At 38.9% G+C, this 17991-nt stretch overlaps 1 protein-coding gene across 4 annotated transcripts in view; it reads right to left on the reverse strand.

Annotated features, from left to right (window-relative positions):
* The window catches only part of IQGAP2 (IQ motif containing GTPase activating protein 2), a 130803-nt gene that overhangs the window by 41736 nt on the left and 71076 nt on the right, over nt 1-17991 (reverse strand). Inside the window, exons 6-13 of one of the 4 annotated variants that reach the window (XM_033009102.2) lie at nt 14181-14248; nt 13702-13815; nt 7325-7503; nt 6580-6667; nt 5861-6024; nt 5250-5337; nt 2610-2773; nt 1906-2066 (exon numbers count right to left, since the gene is read on the reverse strand). In XM_033009102.2, the coding sequence (XP_032864993.1) occupies nt 1906-2066; nt 2610-2773; nt 5250-5337; nt 5861-6024; nt 6580-6667; nt 7325-7503; nt 13702-13815; nt 14181-14248 (1026 nt within the window). The remainder of the gene's footprint in view (nt 1-1905; nt 2067-2609; nt 2774-5249; nt 5338-5860; nt 6025-6579; nt 6668-7324; nt 7504-13701; nt 13816-14180; nt 14249-17991) is intronic. The other 3 variants (XM_033009103.2, XM_033009105.2, XM_033009104.2) reach the window with 3 other exon arrangements.

Here is a 17991-nt window from a genome sequence, read left to right on the forward strand (position 1 = left end):
CCCCACAGCTCAAGGTTGTCCAAGCACAAGCTCTGTAGCCTGTATCTTCTCTTAGAATGATCACAGATCAAGATGAGCTGGAAACCTTCCCAGTAAACTCATGTGTACATAAGATAAATAATTTTCATATTCTTGAAGCAAGCATACAACTGCTACAATATGTCAGACCAAATACTTGTCTTGTATTTCCAGCAAAGCTTAAGAACTGAATAGTTTCCAGAAAAAATACAGGTGACAACGATAATTTCCTGCTTTGATTTGCCCTTCTAGCCCTCAGTAGACCACGTTTAAGGGCTTCTCGAGCTGGAGGCTATGTATCACTTTAATAGTTGCAAAAACAGTGCTGTGCTCCATTTCAAATTAAAGTATATAAATTAATCTTACATATTCTTGAGGAATTAGTCCCAATATTTAAGTGTTTTGTGAGATGGCAGTTCCTTATGTAAATTATAAACTTGATATTTGATAGTGTCCAATATTTTCTCACTCTAATTCTCATAAAAAAACTTGAAGTTAAGAGAATTTAATAACTTATTAACCTTTCTCACAACACGTACACTTTTGCAGACCTATGTTATATTTCCCCTGAATTCTCTCTTCTATGAAACACATTGCTAAGTTAATCTCTTCTGGTAGAAAGCCATCGAGCACCACGTCCCCCAATGAACTTTTTCTAGCTGTACTGTATTCCTTCTGGTATTGTGCAATGAAAGCTTCCTGCAATATTGAACATATGGTTGGCAGCAGAAATTTACATAATGCTATAATAAAATTTTATTTTATTCCATTGCTCAACTAATTCCTAGTATTTCATTTGTATTGACTTGTAGCTTAATCTAAAGGTAAGGTCACAGTAACACCAGCCAAAAATGCTGCACTTGGACACTTTGGGGCCATTTCTGTATATTTATAACATTGCTTCTCTTGCCAATAAGCACCACCTCACATTAGCAGAGGCCAAGTGGCAGATAAATTTTGCTCCACCTCATTGCATTCTGCTCTCTCTAGCCAAAACACTGGTCTCTTACTGCTATCCTGACTGCCCTCCTTCCAGCTTTGAGAATCCTAGGAAGGGCTGCTCTCAGATTCGTGTCCCCTGGCAGCCTGGTGAAAATCTTCAGCCACCGCTGACCCTTTGCCTGGTAATGTCTTCCAGCAGCACATGGAAGATTCCACCACCTGTGATTGAGAGGCTAGAACCAGCCTGTGCCCCCATGCTCTCATTGACAAGCTCAGGGTCCAAGTCTCACAGAAGTCATAGTGTTGGCTGATGTTTTTCAGTTATGTAAAAGAGCAAAGAGGTAGCAACACGTGGCTGTGACCAGTCAGGTACGTGGCAGTGCAAGCAGCTAGCAGCTGAGTGAAGGCTATAATTTAATGTTGAACATGTACATGTGCCAGAGCAGGGTACTCAGCTTTTTAGGACACAAGACTGTGCTACATTTTTTCAGATCTTTGCAATTCTCAAGCAAAAAAGGGGTCAGTCATGGTTTAAGGGGCCTCCTGGACCTTATAGCATTAAACACTACCTCATTCCAAAGATCTTCTTTCAGTATTATAAAGAAGTTACTGATTAACAGTTTCCAGCTACAGTTGGTTTATGTTTCAGTGTCTGCAAGGATTCTTGTCAGATTTTAATGTTTGCTTTTCAGGGCTATTTTCCCTGCACCTCACACATCCTCTGCCCTCAAACATCTGAGGTTGTGCAATTGCTTATACTTACAGATACACAACTAGTTCAGCAATTGTCACGTTATCCCTTATTAACTTATAACACAGATGTTTATCTTGCAGCTCTTTCAACCTCATAGCCACAACACAGGACAGCTCACCTAGTAAAATGCCTACTTATCCTTTTGCAGAAGTTGCCAAGTCTCATCCAGACAAGACAAAATGAACCTTTACCGTTGAAAGTTTTCCTCTTCCAGATTACTGAAGCCAATGCATGGATTTTTGAGATGATTCTTTATCTTTAAGATGTCCTTATTTTCCAAAGCCTGGTTTAGCAACACAACAGCTGACAACATTTCTACTGCAATAGACAGTTCATCATGTGCCAGGTAGTTCTGTAGAACAATAATGTACCACAGTCAGGAAGCTAAATAAGCAGTGTAACGCATGTAAGTTACACAGTCTAGATACCATCAAGGAGATGAACTTGATTTAAAAAGCCTAGCAAATTCCCTAGTCACAGGCACATCAGATCAAGACAACACTGCTGGTAGATCTTACTGGGTTTGTTACACATCCCTTCATCTTTTCCTTCTTTTGTCCCACAATCCTATCTATTCTGGCTTTACCCTCATAGTAGGGGATAATTTTTCTACCTAATATATAAAACAGAGTTAGTCCTCAATCAGAGCATGCAACAATTAAGAAAAAAATGTATTGCAACAAAACATATGACAAGAGCTCAGCCAGAGTAAAGTGTATCAAGAAACAAATTCTGTGATTCAGTATTACCTATTCAACCAAAACCCTTCATGCAACATATAACCCCATGGCAAGAGAATTAAGTTTGATTTTACACAACAACATGTTATGTTTGTGCTCTTTCATGGTTTGACTACGTATCATCAGCGAGCAGGTCATAAACTTTTCACTCTTACCACAGCATTCTGTTGTTGGAGGTTGAACAGCTCAGTCTGATAGACAGCAGCAGCAAATGAGTGCACAACAGGCAGCTGAGCCTCCGGTTTCATCAGTGCAACCAGTGTTTTACTAGGATCACAGTTACGAATTGCAGTATTGATATTGTCAACTGCTATAAGTTCTGGAGAACAGCAGGGAAAGAAAAGTCTATTAAATTTCACATGCTGCTTGTTCTTTATGCCATGAATGTGATAATTAGGTTATTCCAAATAATATAATTTGCTGTCATTAGAGAAAACCCATATTTGTGTGAAATTATTCAAGACAACTGCTGAATGTTGCAAAACCAGTGTGTATTCAAATGTGTGCAACAAATAATTGACTGGAAGAATTGAAAGTTTCTGGACTTTCAGATTTGAGAGACTGCTTATTGTACCTTTAACCCAAAACAAGGAGCTGACCCCATCCTAGCACAGAGAAAGACCTAACATCCATCCAGGGTGTGCTTGCAACAGGTACTGCTGGGTATGCCAGCTCCAGCACTCCAGTCTTGCTTCACCTCGAATGCTTCTTTCCTTCTGCACTGTGTTTCCTCACTCGTCTCCTCCTTTCGGCAGGACCTAGCTTGGCTAATTAGAACAAGCCTGTCCTGCAACACCAACACCATTTCTATTGCCCATTTCAGCAGGCCTAGTAGAAATCAGGCAAATATTTTGGGAGGCTGGGACTTTCAGTAGATAAACTGTTGAAAACCCGTATGCTATGGCTTCCAATACTTTGTCTACCTGCCATCACCTGTTCATTTGTCTAACAGTGTGGATGATCAGTCCTCACAAGCATTGTCATATAGAAATTATCCCCTTCTCTACTGCTCAAATTTCAAGTTAAACAGGCCACCTTAGAGGAATACGAGTGTAGCCTTTTTTGGTATCTGAAAAGCTCACCTGTTTTGCTTTTTACTGAATCAAATTCAGCAGAGGTTTGAACACTGGCAGAAGCATGCTGAAAAACACTTCCCAGATGGGCAGCTGCAGAAACATTACAACACCCCTTAGCTTAGTCACAGCCATCATAATTGCACACCTAGAGGAGCCAACTCTGAAGAAATCCAGGCAGGACTCACCCAGGAACACCTTGTACAAGGGACCGCTCTAGTCTTGCACAAACAACCTTGAGGGTTAGAGCGTATATGGCAGAGTAAAGATTGACAATTATGTAAATGCCATTTCCATCAGCAAAATAACCCCTGTCTCCTCCACCTTATCTTATGGCTTTTCTGTATACATATCCAGGGAATGTTTTTAGTCATCACGGACTGCTCAAGTCTGTACAAGACTGCTTGTACAGCAGACACTGTCCACAGTTCATGTATGGAGCAACACTCTAGATCTTACCATACAACACAAAGACTTTGAAAACCTTTTTAAGTAACCAGGCCCACCTAAACAAACCCCTCACTTTGCATTTCAACTGCTCTGAAGCATGGTCATATGGGGCCATGTTGTTCTTGAAGGTTCTCTCTATTGGCTATTCCTGAGGTTAGAAAAAGGAAAGGCTCTCAAAGCTACAGCGTACATGCTTTTTTAGAGAAAAGAGCATTGAGGAAGAGAGTCAGAGTCCACAAATGAACTAGACTAGCTCTGTAGTCAGTAACTAAGCTACTGATTTCTAATTCAGGAACAGAGCATGCAACTTGCAAAACACACTTTAAATTGTTCACATTCCAATAACAAAACCCACTATTTTTTTTCCTTTCTAACCAAACATAAGAAATAAGTTGCTCTCCAGATAACTGTTACTGCTTTTCATACATCACATTTTTCCCCCTCATTTCCTCTACCAAGGCGCAACTCCTTTAGGGGAAGTACTGCTCACCATATCTAACAAATCTAAAATAGGTTAACATTTGAGGTAGCAAGTCAAACATATCTTCTGGCTTAATCTGATGTCACAGTACAGCCTTTAAGTCACATTACAAAAGCAAGCAGCCTGGATTCAAAGCATTGGAAATAGTACCAGAGACAAAACAGCCACTAAGCCATGCCCAGATGTAGCATGAAATGACAGCAGTGCAACCAAAGCTGAACTTCCTAACAAAGAAGTTTTCAGTCAAAAGCAGCAATACACACACACTGCAAATTTAGATCCCCCTTAACTATATTTTTTTACAAACTATAACTTGTGTCTTGTGACACTGTTACGAGGTTAAGAATAGGCTAGTTAAATATATGCCTCAAAGTGAGAATAATTTTCCTCTGCAATGTGATTTCAAATTATTATTCCATGTGATCATTCTATTTTAATTCTATAAGGATGGTCATCACTCCCGAGTGAGGATTAATACTGCAGTGGTAAGTATCTGTTCAAGTCATCAAACCATGCATTGTCTTCAGTTTTAACCAACATGTTTACTGGTGAGCTCAAGTTATTCAAAGAAAAAAACATTAGCTACCTCAGATAAGAGTATATCCAATGCAGCACAGATTGGTGACTTGGCAGTTGTGACACTGAGAAAAACAGTTACAAAAATAAAAGGCAATGTGTATGGTTTCAGTTTGTGAAACCTTGTTTATATGCAAGAAGTGGTGGATTCAATTAATTAGCTTAACATAATTAAACAGTGGTGGTTAAAAATGAGGATTAAAACAGTTACTCACTAAGCTTGTGAGCCTCAGCTCCCGCATTGGCAACACTAACTTCTTTCTGTATTTCACTTTTGTCGAGCATATTTGGAACCCCTGCTATCTAATAGATCAGAAAAAAAGATTTCATTATGCTTTCAAGTTTGATGGGAAATAAGGGATAAAACCCTGTAATGGGACATTAGGATTTGACTGCACTGTCCCCTGTGCATCAAATACAATGTCACAGTAAGCACAACATTAATATTTCCCTGTGATTTTCAACTTACTCAAATGATGGATTTTCTCCTTAAAACTCAAATCACTATTTAATTTGCTGTCAATGATTCAATCTTACAGTTTGCTGTTCTCAAGTTATAACTAATTTTCAAAGTAAACATAATATTAGGGGCTACATGCTATATCTCAGATTTTCTTCTTACATCTTAGTAGCTACTTATCATGGCATTATGCTCTTTAAAGCAAATGCAACTACTTCGGTGTCAATTAGTATATCAATTATTCTAAAATCTTTATAAAACTGTTTCGTAAGTGATGCTGAAGGCAGAGTAAAGGCAATTTCTCCCTTGATTAAAATCAGCTTAAAAAGTGCAAACTGATGCGTAGTACCTGTTTCATTCAATTACCTGCATTTTCTGTTCTTTAGAATCACACAATTGCAATAGGTACCATGAGGAATTTTGCGGCAGAACTTCAACTAGGCTCAGAGCAGGACGGTTCAAACCTGCCATCAGTGCCACTTCATCTTGCCGGTCAATAGCCTCATTCACTTGGACTAAAGCTATGTGAACTGAAATGAAAACAATGCTTACAAACAGCAAATACTCTTCTCAGGGGGGCGAGGAGGGGGTAGGGGGAAGGTAAGGGAAGTCCATTGCTACCAGCATCTCACTTTTTGTAAAATCCATCTAGGGTGGCAATCTTTATCCAGCAGAGGATTAACTATTTCAAGACCAATCCTATGAAGGGAGGTCTCTGACCACAGCTAACTAGAAGCTTATACATAAATCTCAGTTCTATATAGAAGAGGGGGGTCAAAATTTACAGGATTCTGCACACAAAAAGGACTCAAACATAAGGAAACAGAGCAGGCAATAAATGATTCCATTCTGAACTGCAGAATTCTTACAGCAAAAACCACAGACACAGACTTTAGCCCCCCCAAAGATTAGTAGAGAAGGAGCAGCAAGAAAAAACCACACTGTTGTAGACAGACATTCTTCTACATATTTTAAGTTTCCACAGAAATATTTTGTTTGTTTGTGTGGATTCAAGTTGTGTTCATCTGGAATCTGGGAGATCACATGTTATGCGCACACTTCCATAAGGAGCCAGAATGGCTTACTGTTTATCTTATTGATGTTGCCTTGAATCTCAGCTTGTGTTAGCAGCTCCTCGTAGACATCTCTCTCTTCTTCAGAGATTGTGCCATTCTAAGAAAACAAAATTGTTGCTAGTACATACAAAAACTTTTCATAGAGAAAAGCTATTAACAGGAGTTATTAAAACTGCATCAGCTGACATATTTGCTGGATGTGTTTGTAATAGGATTTGCTGATCACATGAACTAAAGAAATTAGCACCCCATGGTAACTGACTGAGCAATATTTAAAGCATTTCCTGTTTTCTGTAAAAAAGCCATGTAAATCTAGTGTATAATTTTTCAACTACAGAAGTCACTATCAAGTAAAAAACAAAGGAAACAATTTCACATTAAAGATCTGTGACAAAGTTTATACTTTATTCTGCAAAAAGGTATTATTTTTGCAACTTTTTTGAACAGAAAATGTGCTTTTTCTAGAGCAGTTGATAGAGGAAAATGAGTCTTTGGTTTAAGTCTTTTGGTATTCTATCTTTTGGTCAAAGTGAAGCTATGTCATATTCATAGCAATCATTCTTATAAAAGTGGCTGTCAGATTGTTGCATTACTATTATTTATCTTATTAGCTTAAAATTCTTGTTTGTTTTTTTTTTTTCCTTAATTACACTCATTTTTAAAATTAAAGTTAATTTTTAAAACAGTAATACTGCACCATAAGAAGCAACATGAAAGAAAATATATACTAGGACTGCTGATAAAATACCATTACCTTAAGTCTTGCATTTGATTCTTTTCTCCTTTTAGCTTCAAAGAGTTCATTCTGATAGTCCTGTGAAAGTTCCTCATCCACATTTAGCAACATTGCATTTGGGTTCCTCAGAGTTGTAATGGTTTGCTCAGCTATTCCTTTCTCAATAGCTTCATTAATTGCTATTACTGCTGCATGCACTAAAATTAAAAGCACAATCCTAAATTTCAGAAAGCAAAACACATTCAAAATTATCACAGCTTCTTCTGATTTATTTGAAGTGAGTGTTTAATATATGTTCAACAATATACATTTTCCCCTTCAAACACCCCACTCCTAATGTTTCCCCTAGACTGCAACAACAAAATCACTCTATGTTTGCTCAAAGGTGGCACATTGCTGTCTGTACTATGTTTACCCTTCTCCCAAGCAGGATTTACTATTTTATGGACAGATAATAAAACATGAGTTACATTTTATTGTTTAAGTCCTATGTCATTTAGAAGGCAATTACATGAAGGAATTGAAAGCATTTTGGGCAGTTTCTCTTGAAGCTGCTTTCATATCCATAAAGGTACAAGACATATGAAAATATTGTCTAAACTAATTATATCTGAAAGATTCTACACAGAATAAGAAAATTCAAACTCCATGAAACTTGTCCTCCAGAAAATCATAGTTAAGACATCCCTTCACATGACAACTAAGCTTGCCTGGGATGAACTGGCTCCTTTTCTAGCTGGGGATCTCCATGAGCAGCTGGAGAACCAGAGAGACAGTGATGTAATAGTCCCTACTTCTGTCACCTGCAAAGCCACAGGACAGCAAACTTCAAACAGGGAGAAAGAACACCCAAAGGGCTTTGCAGCATCCCCAAAATGTTACTGCACAGGAAATGGGGAAAAAGTACCACAGGACTCACTAGAGCCACTGACCAGCTGTTAAACCTTTTATTTGAGAAAACAAGAAAACTAAACAATTGCTTGACTCCAAGATTTTGAGTCAGAAATGATCCTGGTTTTCCACACAGGAAATTTACATGAATGTACAAAATCAAAACTACTTGCAGTTGAATTAGATGTAGACTAATGACTAACACACCTTTCCCATGTGTTCCCTGCCCACATTTGGCTCTGAGATCACTCTAGTTGAAGGACTTCTAAAAGAGCTACTGTTTATGTGGACCTTCGTGCTACAAAGAGACCACAAAAACTGTCTGGTGGCATATTCATAGTGAAGATTTCACAGACATTAATATATAAAATGTAATTCCTGATAAACGCTTATCTGGATATTACCCCAGAGGAGGAACAGAGCATCTCCCCATTTATCACTATAGCAGCTTGTCTAGGATTTACTTTCATGCAATCAATGAGATGTGCAAGGGAAAACATGAATGCTATCTTTCCTTATTCTATCAGTATTTACTTGCTACATGGCATCGCATGCTTTTGCTAAACTGAAGAAAAGCATTCAGTAAAAAGCACTTCCAGATTAAGTTTAACTGAAGGTCTACATATCTGAGTTTAGAGCCTTCAGTTTCTTTCAGCATATGAAAGGAAAGATGTTTGTCAACAGTTAGAAAATTTGAGCTTTCAGAAAAACAAAGGTGTGTACAAATTCAGGATAGAAAAGAAAAACAGACCATTGGAAACAACATGGACAAATGAAGCATGAAGTGAATCTCTACATTCTCAGAAAGGGCAGCTACTGGAACAACTTGTCTAGCTGTTGATTGATAATCCATTGCTTAACATTACATTCATGCTAGTAAGTTGTTCTAACATGATTTCACTCTAGCTCAGTCCAGCACATCAGATGAGAAACATAAGCAGCTGGCATGGTGGTGGAGAAGCAGACACACACACTGGTTCTTTGACATTTATCATGGTTTAAACCCACCCAAAGGATGGAAGAGGGAATTGGATGGGTAAAGGTATGGATACTCTTCCTGAATTGCGAAAGTCGGGTAAGTCACTTCATTCACAGTTGGAGTCTCATTGTCTCCTCATAAATCTACTACCGCCAGTGACCTGGCATATGATGACGGTGCTCTCCATATAACCTTCTGCCCCATGAGTCATCCACACTGGACAGCATCTGGGTCTTCAGGTAACTGCATGTTCATTGGGTTGCAGTACATCAGCTTCTGCACAGTTCCTCAGGTACTGGATACCTCTTTCTGTATTGACCCATGTACCTGGATTACATAGAATCTCTTAATTGGAGGTATGCTTTTCCCTCACATCTGACAAGAGCTGCCTCGAGAGGCTGTGGGTTTATGCCCCTTTCCCAATTGCTTTATCAATGGCCCATTCTTTAGCTAGGGAGTCCATCTGCCTGGCTTCTTTTCCTTCTGAAACCAAGCTACTCGCCCCATTTTCCCAGCATTTGGGCAGCCAAGTGACAATGTCCTTGCCTTGATGATGGCTGAAAACTTTTTGTATAACCTCGCAGCTCACTTGGGGACAGAGATTGAGTGGAGTTGCCTACTGTCTTGTCTCCTCCTCCCTAGGAGGATTGTCTTCATCCATTTAGAAATATCATAACCTTCGTGTCAATTTCTTCTTCTGTATGGGGACAACTAATACTGGTACAGGTTGGTCCTTTGGTTCAACTGCTGCTCCTGTCATGGGGGCTGGGGTGGCTACAGAGCCTGCTACTTGATTGTCAGATCCAGAGACCTTCTCTTCCCCTTGAGGGTACTGAATAGTGTTGAACAGGGCTCAGCAGGTCTGGGCCAGCCCTCAGCACATTGCAGTGATCTGTGTCTCTCTGCAATTGCCAGTATAACAGCATAATTTGTCCAAATATTCTACTATTTTTTGGGATTCTGCACTTGTTCAGGGGTGAAGTTCCAAAACACTGGAGGTGCTCACCATTCTAGGCATTTGCCCATGCTGTCCCACTGGCTGTGCCACTTGGCTCTCCAGCTTTGGGGTAGATCTCAGGGTGATACTCCTAAATAGCTGCTTAACCCTGAACAAAACCTGAACCACATTGAGGGACACACTGGCTCCTAGCAATAAAACCATGTTAGCTTCAGCATTTCAAGGATATTCAAAATTTTTGAAATTCTCAGACACTATTGTTATTAGCCTGGAGGAGAAGGGGAAAGTGAAGGGAGGTGTCTCACCCCTGGATTGGCTCTCCAAGGAGAAAAGGTGAAGCATGTAGTTGTTAACACTTCCCACTAGATGGTTCCCGAAGCACAGAGGTGACGACAGTGCTGAGTACAGATACTGGACTAGTCCCAGGACCAATAGCTTTATCATGCCATAAATCAGTGACACATAGTACATCAAAGCAAAAATCTTAATCCACCTCCCATGGGTGATAAGCAGTAGCATAGTGACTATATATGGCAGGTGAAGTGATATATAACACAACTCTAAGAATGAACATCACAACTCTTAGAGCCAATAAACCAACATTATGACCAGCAACTACTGAACAAATACAACATAATGAACTGTCACAACAAATTCGTTGTAACGTGATCTGGTCAGATCTGTTACCTCAATCCTCGTGTTCCTCTTTGGGCACCAGAAAGGACTCTCGTGTTTTAAACTCAGCTAGCAGCTAAACACAATGCAGCCAATGACTATCCCTCCCCCACCCAGGGGATGGGGGAGAGAATTGGACCGGTAAAGGCAAGAAACTCATAGGTTGAGATAAAAATAGTTCAATAATTGGAATATAACAAAAACAATAATAATATTAATAACAACAATAGAAAATACAAATGGGTAATGCACAATGAGATCATTTGCCACTTGCTGACTGATGCCCAGCCTGTACCTGGCTAGCTACCCCAGAGAAGAGAAGATGCTGAAATCAAAAGAGCAAGTCCTGGAATCAAAAGAGCAAGTTTCACAACCAACTCTCATCTATATACTGAGCATGATGTTGTATGATATGGAATATGGCCAGTTTGGGTCTGTTGTTCTAGCTATGTTCCCACTCATCATCTTGTGCACGCTAATAGGACATGGAACTCGGAAAGTCCTTGATTTCTTAGCAACAGCTATAAATATTAGTGTATTATCAATATTCACCTCATGTCAAATCCCAGACTGAATCCAAAATACAGGACCATTCTAACTACTAAGAAAAAAATCTCTATCTTAGCTGAAACCAGGATAACATTGAACTTTACAAACAGGACAATTAGACATTAGGAAAAGTTTCTTTACTGAGAAGGTGGTCCGTCACTGGGACAGGCTCCCCAGGGAAGTGGTCATGGCACCAAGCCTGTCAGAGTTCAAGGAGCATCTGGACAATGCTCTTAGTCATATTGTTGTTTTAGGTAGTCTCGCAAAGAGCAAGGACTCAACAATCCTTATGGGTCCCTTCCAACATGAGATATTCTATGATTCTATGAACATCCAGATCAGCTTTCAAGGAGCTAAGCAAAGATTGCTGCTCTTAGACACACGTATCACCCCTGGCATTCTCATATAACAAAACACATAGGAAAGATGTAATCTCTTCCACAGTTGTGTAAGAAGTCTCATTGACCTAAATGAAGCTAGCAAAAAGTAGTCAAAAGATAGGTTCAAGGTTAGAATAGATGTGAACAGGTATTGGTGGATGTTGTGAGCCCATCTACCAAAAGAAAACTGTGAGAAGCCTGATTGAATTTGAATGAGTAGTCATGAAGCATGGAATAACAGAGAGGGTTACTTGTAGAATAAGCTTGCTTTGAGAGCACTTAAGCTTATTCTTTGCCTGCTGATTTCTACTATTGATGACAGCACAGTAAGAGTCATCAGTTGTTTCACTTCGTATCTCCTTTTGCTTACTCCATTTTGGGAGCATGGTGGTAGAGACTCTTTCCTCTATCAGGATCTCCATGTCTGACCTCACTAGTGCGTGAGGGTTCCCATAGCAGATGTTTCCTGTTCTGGGGCAGGGCATGTTATCTACAGCACACTCGTTGCCCAAAGGGACAGAACCAGCATCAGGAAACCCTGCTTTTCTATGGAAGACTGAAAACATTTCAGAAGCTAAAGGAAACCCTACTCATACTATAATAAGCTTTCAGAGAAGGAAGTTGCAGCCCTTTCATCTTCAGGGAAGGAAGGAAGCTCCCTGGAAAAGTGCTTGGTAGTCACTAAATCTCTGAAAATTTGCTAAAAAAGGAGACAAACTACCCCCACTTTCAAATGTGGTATTTTGAAAACTGGCTTTGTAAAAGCATGCACATATTAAGCTATAGCAGGCTCCAAAATACACAACCTGGACAACACAAATCAACATGAGGAAGTATGTTTTAAATTAAGTTCTGGAAATTTCTGCACACCAAGTAACATCCTGAGTCAGCTTGTTTCAATTACAGTACTTTGCAAGGTTTAACAAAGTTGTAATGGAACTTAATTATAATGCAACACTTATTCCCCCCACTTTGTTGTGTACAGTCTGTGGTACTGTCACTGGTTTGTACCAATGACCTACCATGCCGTTGAACATACTCAAGCCAGCCCTTCTGTTCGTCAGTTTGCCCCTCTGAAAAAGGCCAGATTTTGAACAAAATACATAGACCTCAAGTGTGGGTTTAAGTGGACACACTTCATCTCATATCATTTAAATTCAAGCAGTTTTGTTTTGTTGGTTTTTGGGTTTGATTTTTTTTTTTGTTATTTTTAAATATATCACTTAATGCCACAAAAAAACTGAAATGGAGAAAAAACAGATTTACAGATTGATAGGTTTGGGCAGCAAAAAAACCCCAAACAAACCCAAACCAACACAAAACAAAAAACCCACTTAATTTTGGCTTTGAATAAAGACTGTTCAAGACAGACTCAAAAGGACCATAACTATGCATCAGTCCCCCCAGAAAGGAAAAGATTATTTTGGATGGACCATCAGGATGTGCCTTCCAGCTGGATTCTATCATGCTGTGGGTCATATGCCAGTGGTCAAACAGACTGAAAGCTGCTCGTGGAGGCAAGTGGTTCTTCTATGTATGCTCCACCATACGTGAGAGTTGTTTACCTGGAGCAGTGCCTTGTCCTCATAGCTCAACACAGGAAGGAGGCACAGCAAATCAAGGCATTCCCATAGCTGTCTCCACTGTACCCCCTACAGTGTAGAGGCAGACAGAACTCAATTCATCATTTTAGAGAACTAGCTATCAAAATATTAAACCTATACAGAAGTTTGTAAGGAATCTTTGTTTTGGGTAGCACTTCCTATGGTTCAATGGAGATGCTAAAAACGCAGACTGAAAAATTGCAAGAAGTCTTGTAACAACAATGCAGTGTGATAGTGAAAACTTGCTTGCTTTTCTTGTTGTGTATTAAGAGGTGGCAAATTAAGTGAATTAAACAGAAAATTTTGTTAGCTTTTTTGTTAAATTATGCAGTAGAAAACAGAACAAGAGACACACTTACATGCAGCTTCATCCACTGATAATTCACTGGCCAGAATGCCACCAATTTTACTAAAAGATGGCATCTGTATACCATACTTCTCTAGCTCTTTTCTCATATTGCTGATTTCTTCCTCTGTTCACATGAAAAAAGAATTATCATCAGAACAAAAGCATAAAAATTTTATTATGAATCACTATTACCTACAAATACACAGGCTATATTTTTGAAAGCACTTGTGGCTAGAGCTTTTTAGCAGTTTCTCCTCCCCATTTCAAAGAAATCTATGATATGACAAATATTCCATGCAAATTCATTCCCTTCTGTCCTTCAGAGACTGACATTCATTAAAAGTAGCAGCCTCCCCACCTATTTAATTAGGATGTGTTCAGAACAACCTCGGAGGAGTAGAAAAACCATAATAGAAAATATGTACAATGCTAGCAGATTTACTGCGTGAAGAAACCATCTAACATATGATTAGATAAGCAGTTTATTACCTGTGAAGTCTACTTTTCCCAGTAGGTCCTGGATCTGTGGCGCTAATCCTAGTTTGAACAGATATAAACTGCAAATAAGAAAATCAGAATTTAAAGTCCTGCACATGGTTGAAATGTTCCCTTTCTGTACAAAAGTGCTTTTATGAAGCTTGTCCTTTAACCCCTGGCTTTCATGGACAGATACAAAATAAATTAACCCTACAGTTTTCTTAATGTTATATTTTTAAGTCTTACAGAAAGAAAAGTCTTTGACTTGACGTTTCAAAGGATCATCTCTAAGAGGCACTGTCAGCATATCTCAGATCACAGGGAATGTGTTAACAAGTAGAAAATCTTAGTGGAAGACAGTTAAAGAAATTCAAAAGATAGTATTGGGGACGGGAAAAAAAAATAAGATGTGAATGTACTTTAGTACAGCCTATAGCTTTGGATCTCTGTACTATTTTGACTTGCATCATTACATCCCTGTAAGTAATAGCTGAAGACACATAAATCACTGACACCCTTCTTAAGTGTAGAGGAACAAGGACCTGTAAGTCCATTCAAGCCCATCTCAAATATATTTGTGTCATTAGCTATTTAGCTTTTGTAAAATGAAAAGAGCTCAATTTAAAGTGTTATACAGGAACTAATATTTTTGTTTCAATATAACATCAAATACATCTATACTCATTATCCCTAGAACTCTGGGGTGCTATCTGAAGAAACAGCTAAGTAAATGAATACTTTCTCAATATCTTCCAAACACAAGGCATGTATACATCTGGAAAAGACTGGTGTTTCTAATTTATCAGTGAAATTCAATAAACAAGTGAGTTTTTGCAGTGATCAGAAAGGCAGATTTTTAAAACAAGACATAAACAAGACATAAATAAAAGACATTCCTCCAAAAGGATTATTTTGCACCTCTTTTTAAAATTACTTCACCCCAATCTCATACATTGCAAATGTGCATTGTGGCTTGGGGTTTTTGTTTATAGAGGAGCATTTTTTTTTTTCTTTTTTTTTTGTTGTTGTTGTTGAGGTTTTTTTGCTTTTAGCAAATTACAGAATGAGACTTCAAAGCAAGTATCTGTAGTTGTCACTTTTATTTCAAAGCACACAGAATCAGCTTTTCACCTTCCATTCTACCACAGATATGTCTCTGCCCAGTCACAACCTGGGTGGACACAACAGCATGTCTCACATAGGAAGATACTGACTGCTGCAGCCTCTCAAAATCATTGTTGCTGCCATTCTCATCTTTCAAAGCAGTTTTAAATGAAAGTTAGTTATAGCAGGAAAACACCCACATCACTGTAGTTATGAACCAGGTTCATCCATTACCCTGATCTGCCTGCCAGTCTTTCCTTGTGGGCCTTTAAAGAGATTTACTCTAAGTTTGAGACAGGGACACACATAGTCCTAGCTGAAGCACTGAGTATCATACCATTATGGAGAGTAGCGACATCACAGGGCTACACCAGCTTTTTGGGGGTCACCACAGTAAAGAGACAGAGGATGAAAAAGTGGTATGAACATTAGAGACTCATGTTTTTGCAGTTCAGCACTTCTAGGAGGTATACTGAACCATGTTCATTACTTCCTATGCTCCTTTGTTTGGATAAATTTATTAACCACCAGGTGGTGTTGAAAATGTGCTTCGAGTCTTGCAGGGAACATAAAGACACTTCTACTCTGTATTAAGGTATAATTTCACTTGAAACAGCTTGCTTAATGCTTTTATAGTGTAACTTGAACCTCGGGGAATCCACATAAATCAAAAGCAGGGGATCTTAGAGTTAAGAAAACTAAATACGAAGTATCAGGAGCAAAGGAGAAACAAAGGAGAAAGGGCAGTTCCCAGGTAAAGTTCCTATTGCATTACCCATGCAGAAATGTAGTTCATATCAGGCAAAGGTTCCTGGGTCTTGTTTTAGCTCATAAATAACATGTGGTAAAAAAACAGATCTGAAAACTGTGCTTTAAGTCATGGGCTTGTTATTCTACTGCTTCTTAGGAAAACTATGTTTTAAAGCTGTCCAGCTTCAGAGGGATAGCTTGTCCCAGAGGTAGCAGTGATCTGCTTGCAAAGATCATCTGAAAACTAAATTTTTCAGGCAAAAAAATCAAATCTCATAAGCACTGTTATTTATGAACAAGAATCACTGTTAGCATCTTAATTTAAATGAAGTAGTTCTTAACCTCATTTAATCCAGGAACAAATCCAAATCGGCTTTCACAAGAAAAATAGTACAAGAGATGAGACCTATGCCTTTGTATTTTTCAGGTCAGGCTTTAAGTATTGATGTTCAATAGGAGAAAAGCAAGGGGGTAATTATATTCAGTAAGAGTCTAGAAATTGTTTGCTAAACCACTAGACCAGTGCTGTATTTGACAGTGCAAGTTGTTCCACAGTCTGTAAGTGCAATGGTCTTCATTTTAAACTTGAACCAGGACATATGCTAAAAATATATCTAAGTCATCTTGCTTAGAATTAGTGTCCATCTTCAGGCCTTCTAGAAGTTCAAAGATCAGCAAACTCCCAAATAACCAGTGTCCTGTGAAATTAACATTTCAGATATCAGATAGACCATTTGGATAGACGGAGCTTTTTGCTCCTATTGCCTGCAGTTAAGGGTATTTCATGCTTCTTAAAGGGGTAATTAAAAATAATCTTATCAATTTAAAACACTTAAATTATGCACACAGTTTGTGCATAAATGAATTAATGTAGAAAAGATCTCAACTAAAGACAGCTTCAGGATTTCCAAGAATGAGAACAAGAAAAAATCCTACCTGTCTTAACTTTACAGAGTCTTGTTGGAAAGCTCAAAACCCATGTTGCTTCAGAGTAATGACTTGGTAGCAACTAATAAATTATGGGAAGTAGGTCAACCCCTTACCTCTCTGAGGAAGTGCTCAATTTTCCCAAATCCTAAGCCTTTGAACTTTGAGCTTGTGCTCCAAGATGCATTAGAATTTAACATTTAAACCCAATGGTGATTCTTCATATGGTGGTCACGTACATATGTTACAGCTGCAAAGGTGAAGAGCCTGCTTGCAACTGCTGTTTCTAAACGCTGTGGTGCTGCACCCTGAGAACAACAGGGACATAGACTTTTCCAGAGCTGATGAGCCTTATAATGATTCCCTAGAGAGGATGCTCTGACAAACCCAGAGTAGAGCTGGTGGGGTGCATGATGTGGAGCCAGGGTCACAGATGCAAGCAGATCAGTAGTTACAACAGTAGAAGGGGAACAGAACTGGATTCCTGCAGCTCTGTGTTCCTGACACCAATCCAACTGGGAATGCTGCTGGCCAAGCAAGTGCCCTGTCCTTAATTCCATTGTTTCCCAGACTGCTTTCCATGTAAGCTATGTGCCATTCAATAATGACACTGGATTTTGATTTGAAAGACTCCAGTGAAGGTCTTACAACATGCATTTTGGGAAAAGGCATGCAAAGAAATGAAGCTCAACAATTACTTCTTACATCCTGCACAGGATCCAGGCACAAGGCTCTACACTTCCATGGGAAAACATCATAAACAAAAGCATTGCAGGCCTATTCCCCTTCAATGTGGCATGACAGTTCTGATATAAAATGCATTCCTAAAATAATGCCTTGTAAGTATAGAATAGCAGCTTTGTGTTGATGTGCAACAAGGAAAAATAATTTAAACAAGACAAACTTGGAAGTGAAAGCTGAAACAACACAGTCTAATTCTGATACTGGCATAAATATTGGGGCATGTCAAGATGGAGAAAGGAAAACTTCTACCAAAGGTCAACTCATTGCAAAATTCAGTTCAAAATTAAAAGATTTATTG

This window comes from Tyto alba, unplaced genomic scaffold (genome assembly GCF_018691265.1).
Source record: "Tyto alba isolate M040663 unplaced genomic scaffold, T.alba_DEE_v4.0 Super-Scaffold_42, whole genome shotgun sequence".
NCBI lineage: Eukaryota > Metazoa > Chordata > Aves > Strigiformes > Tytonidae > Tyto > Tyto alba.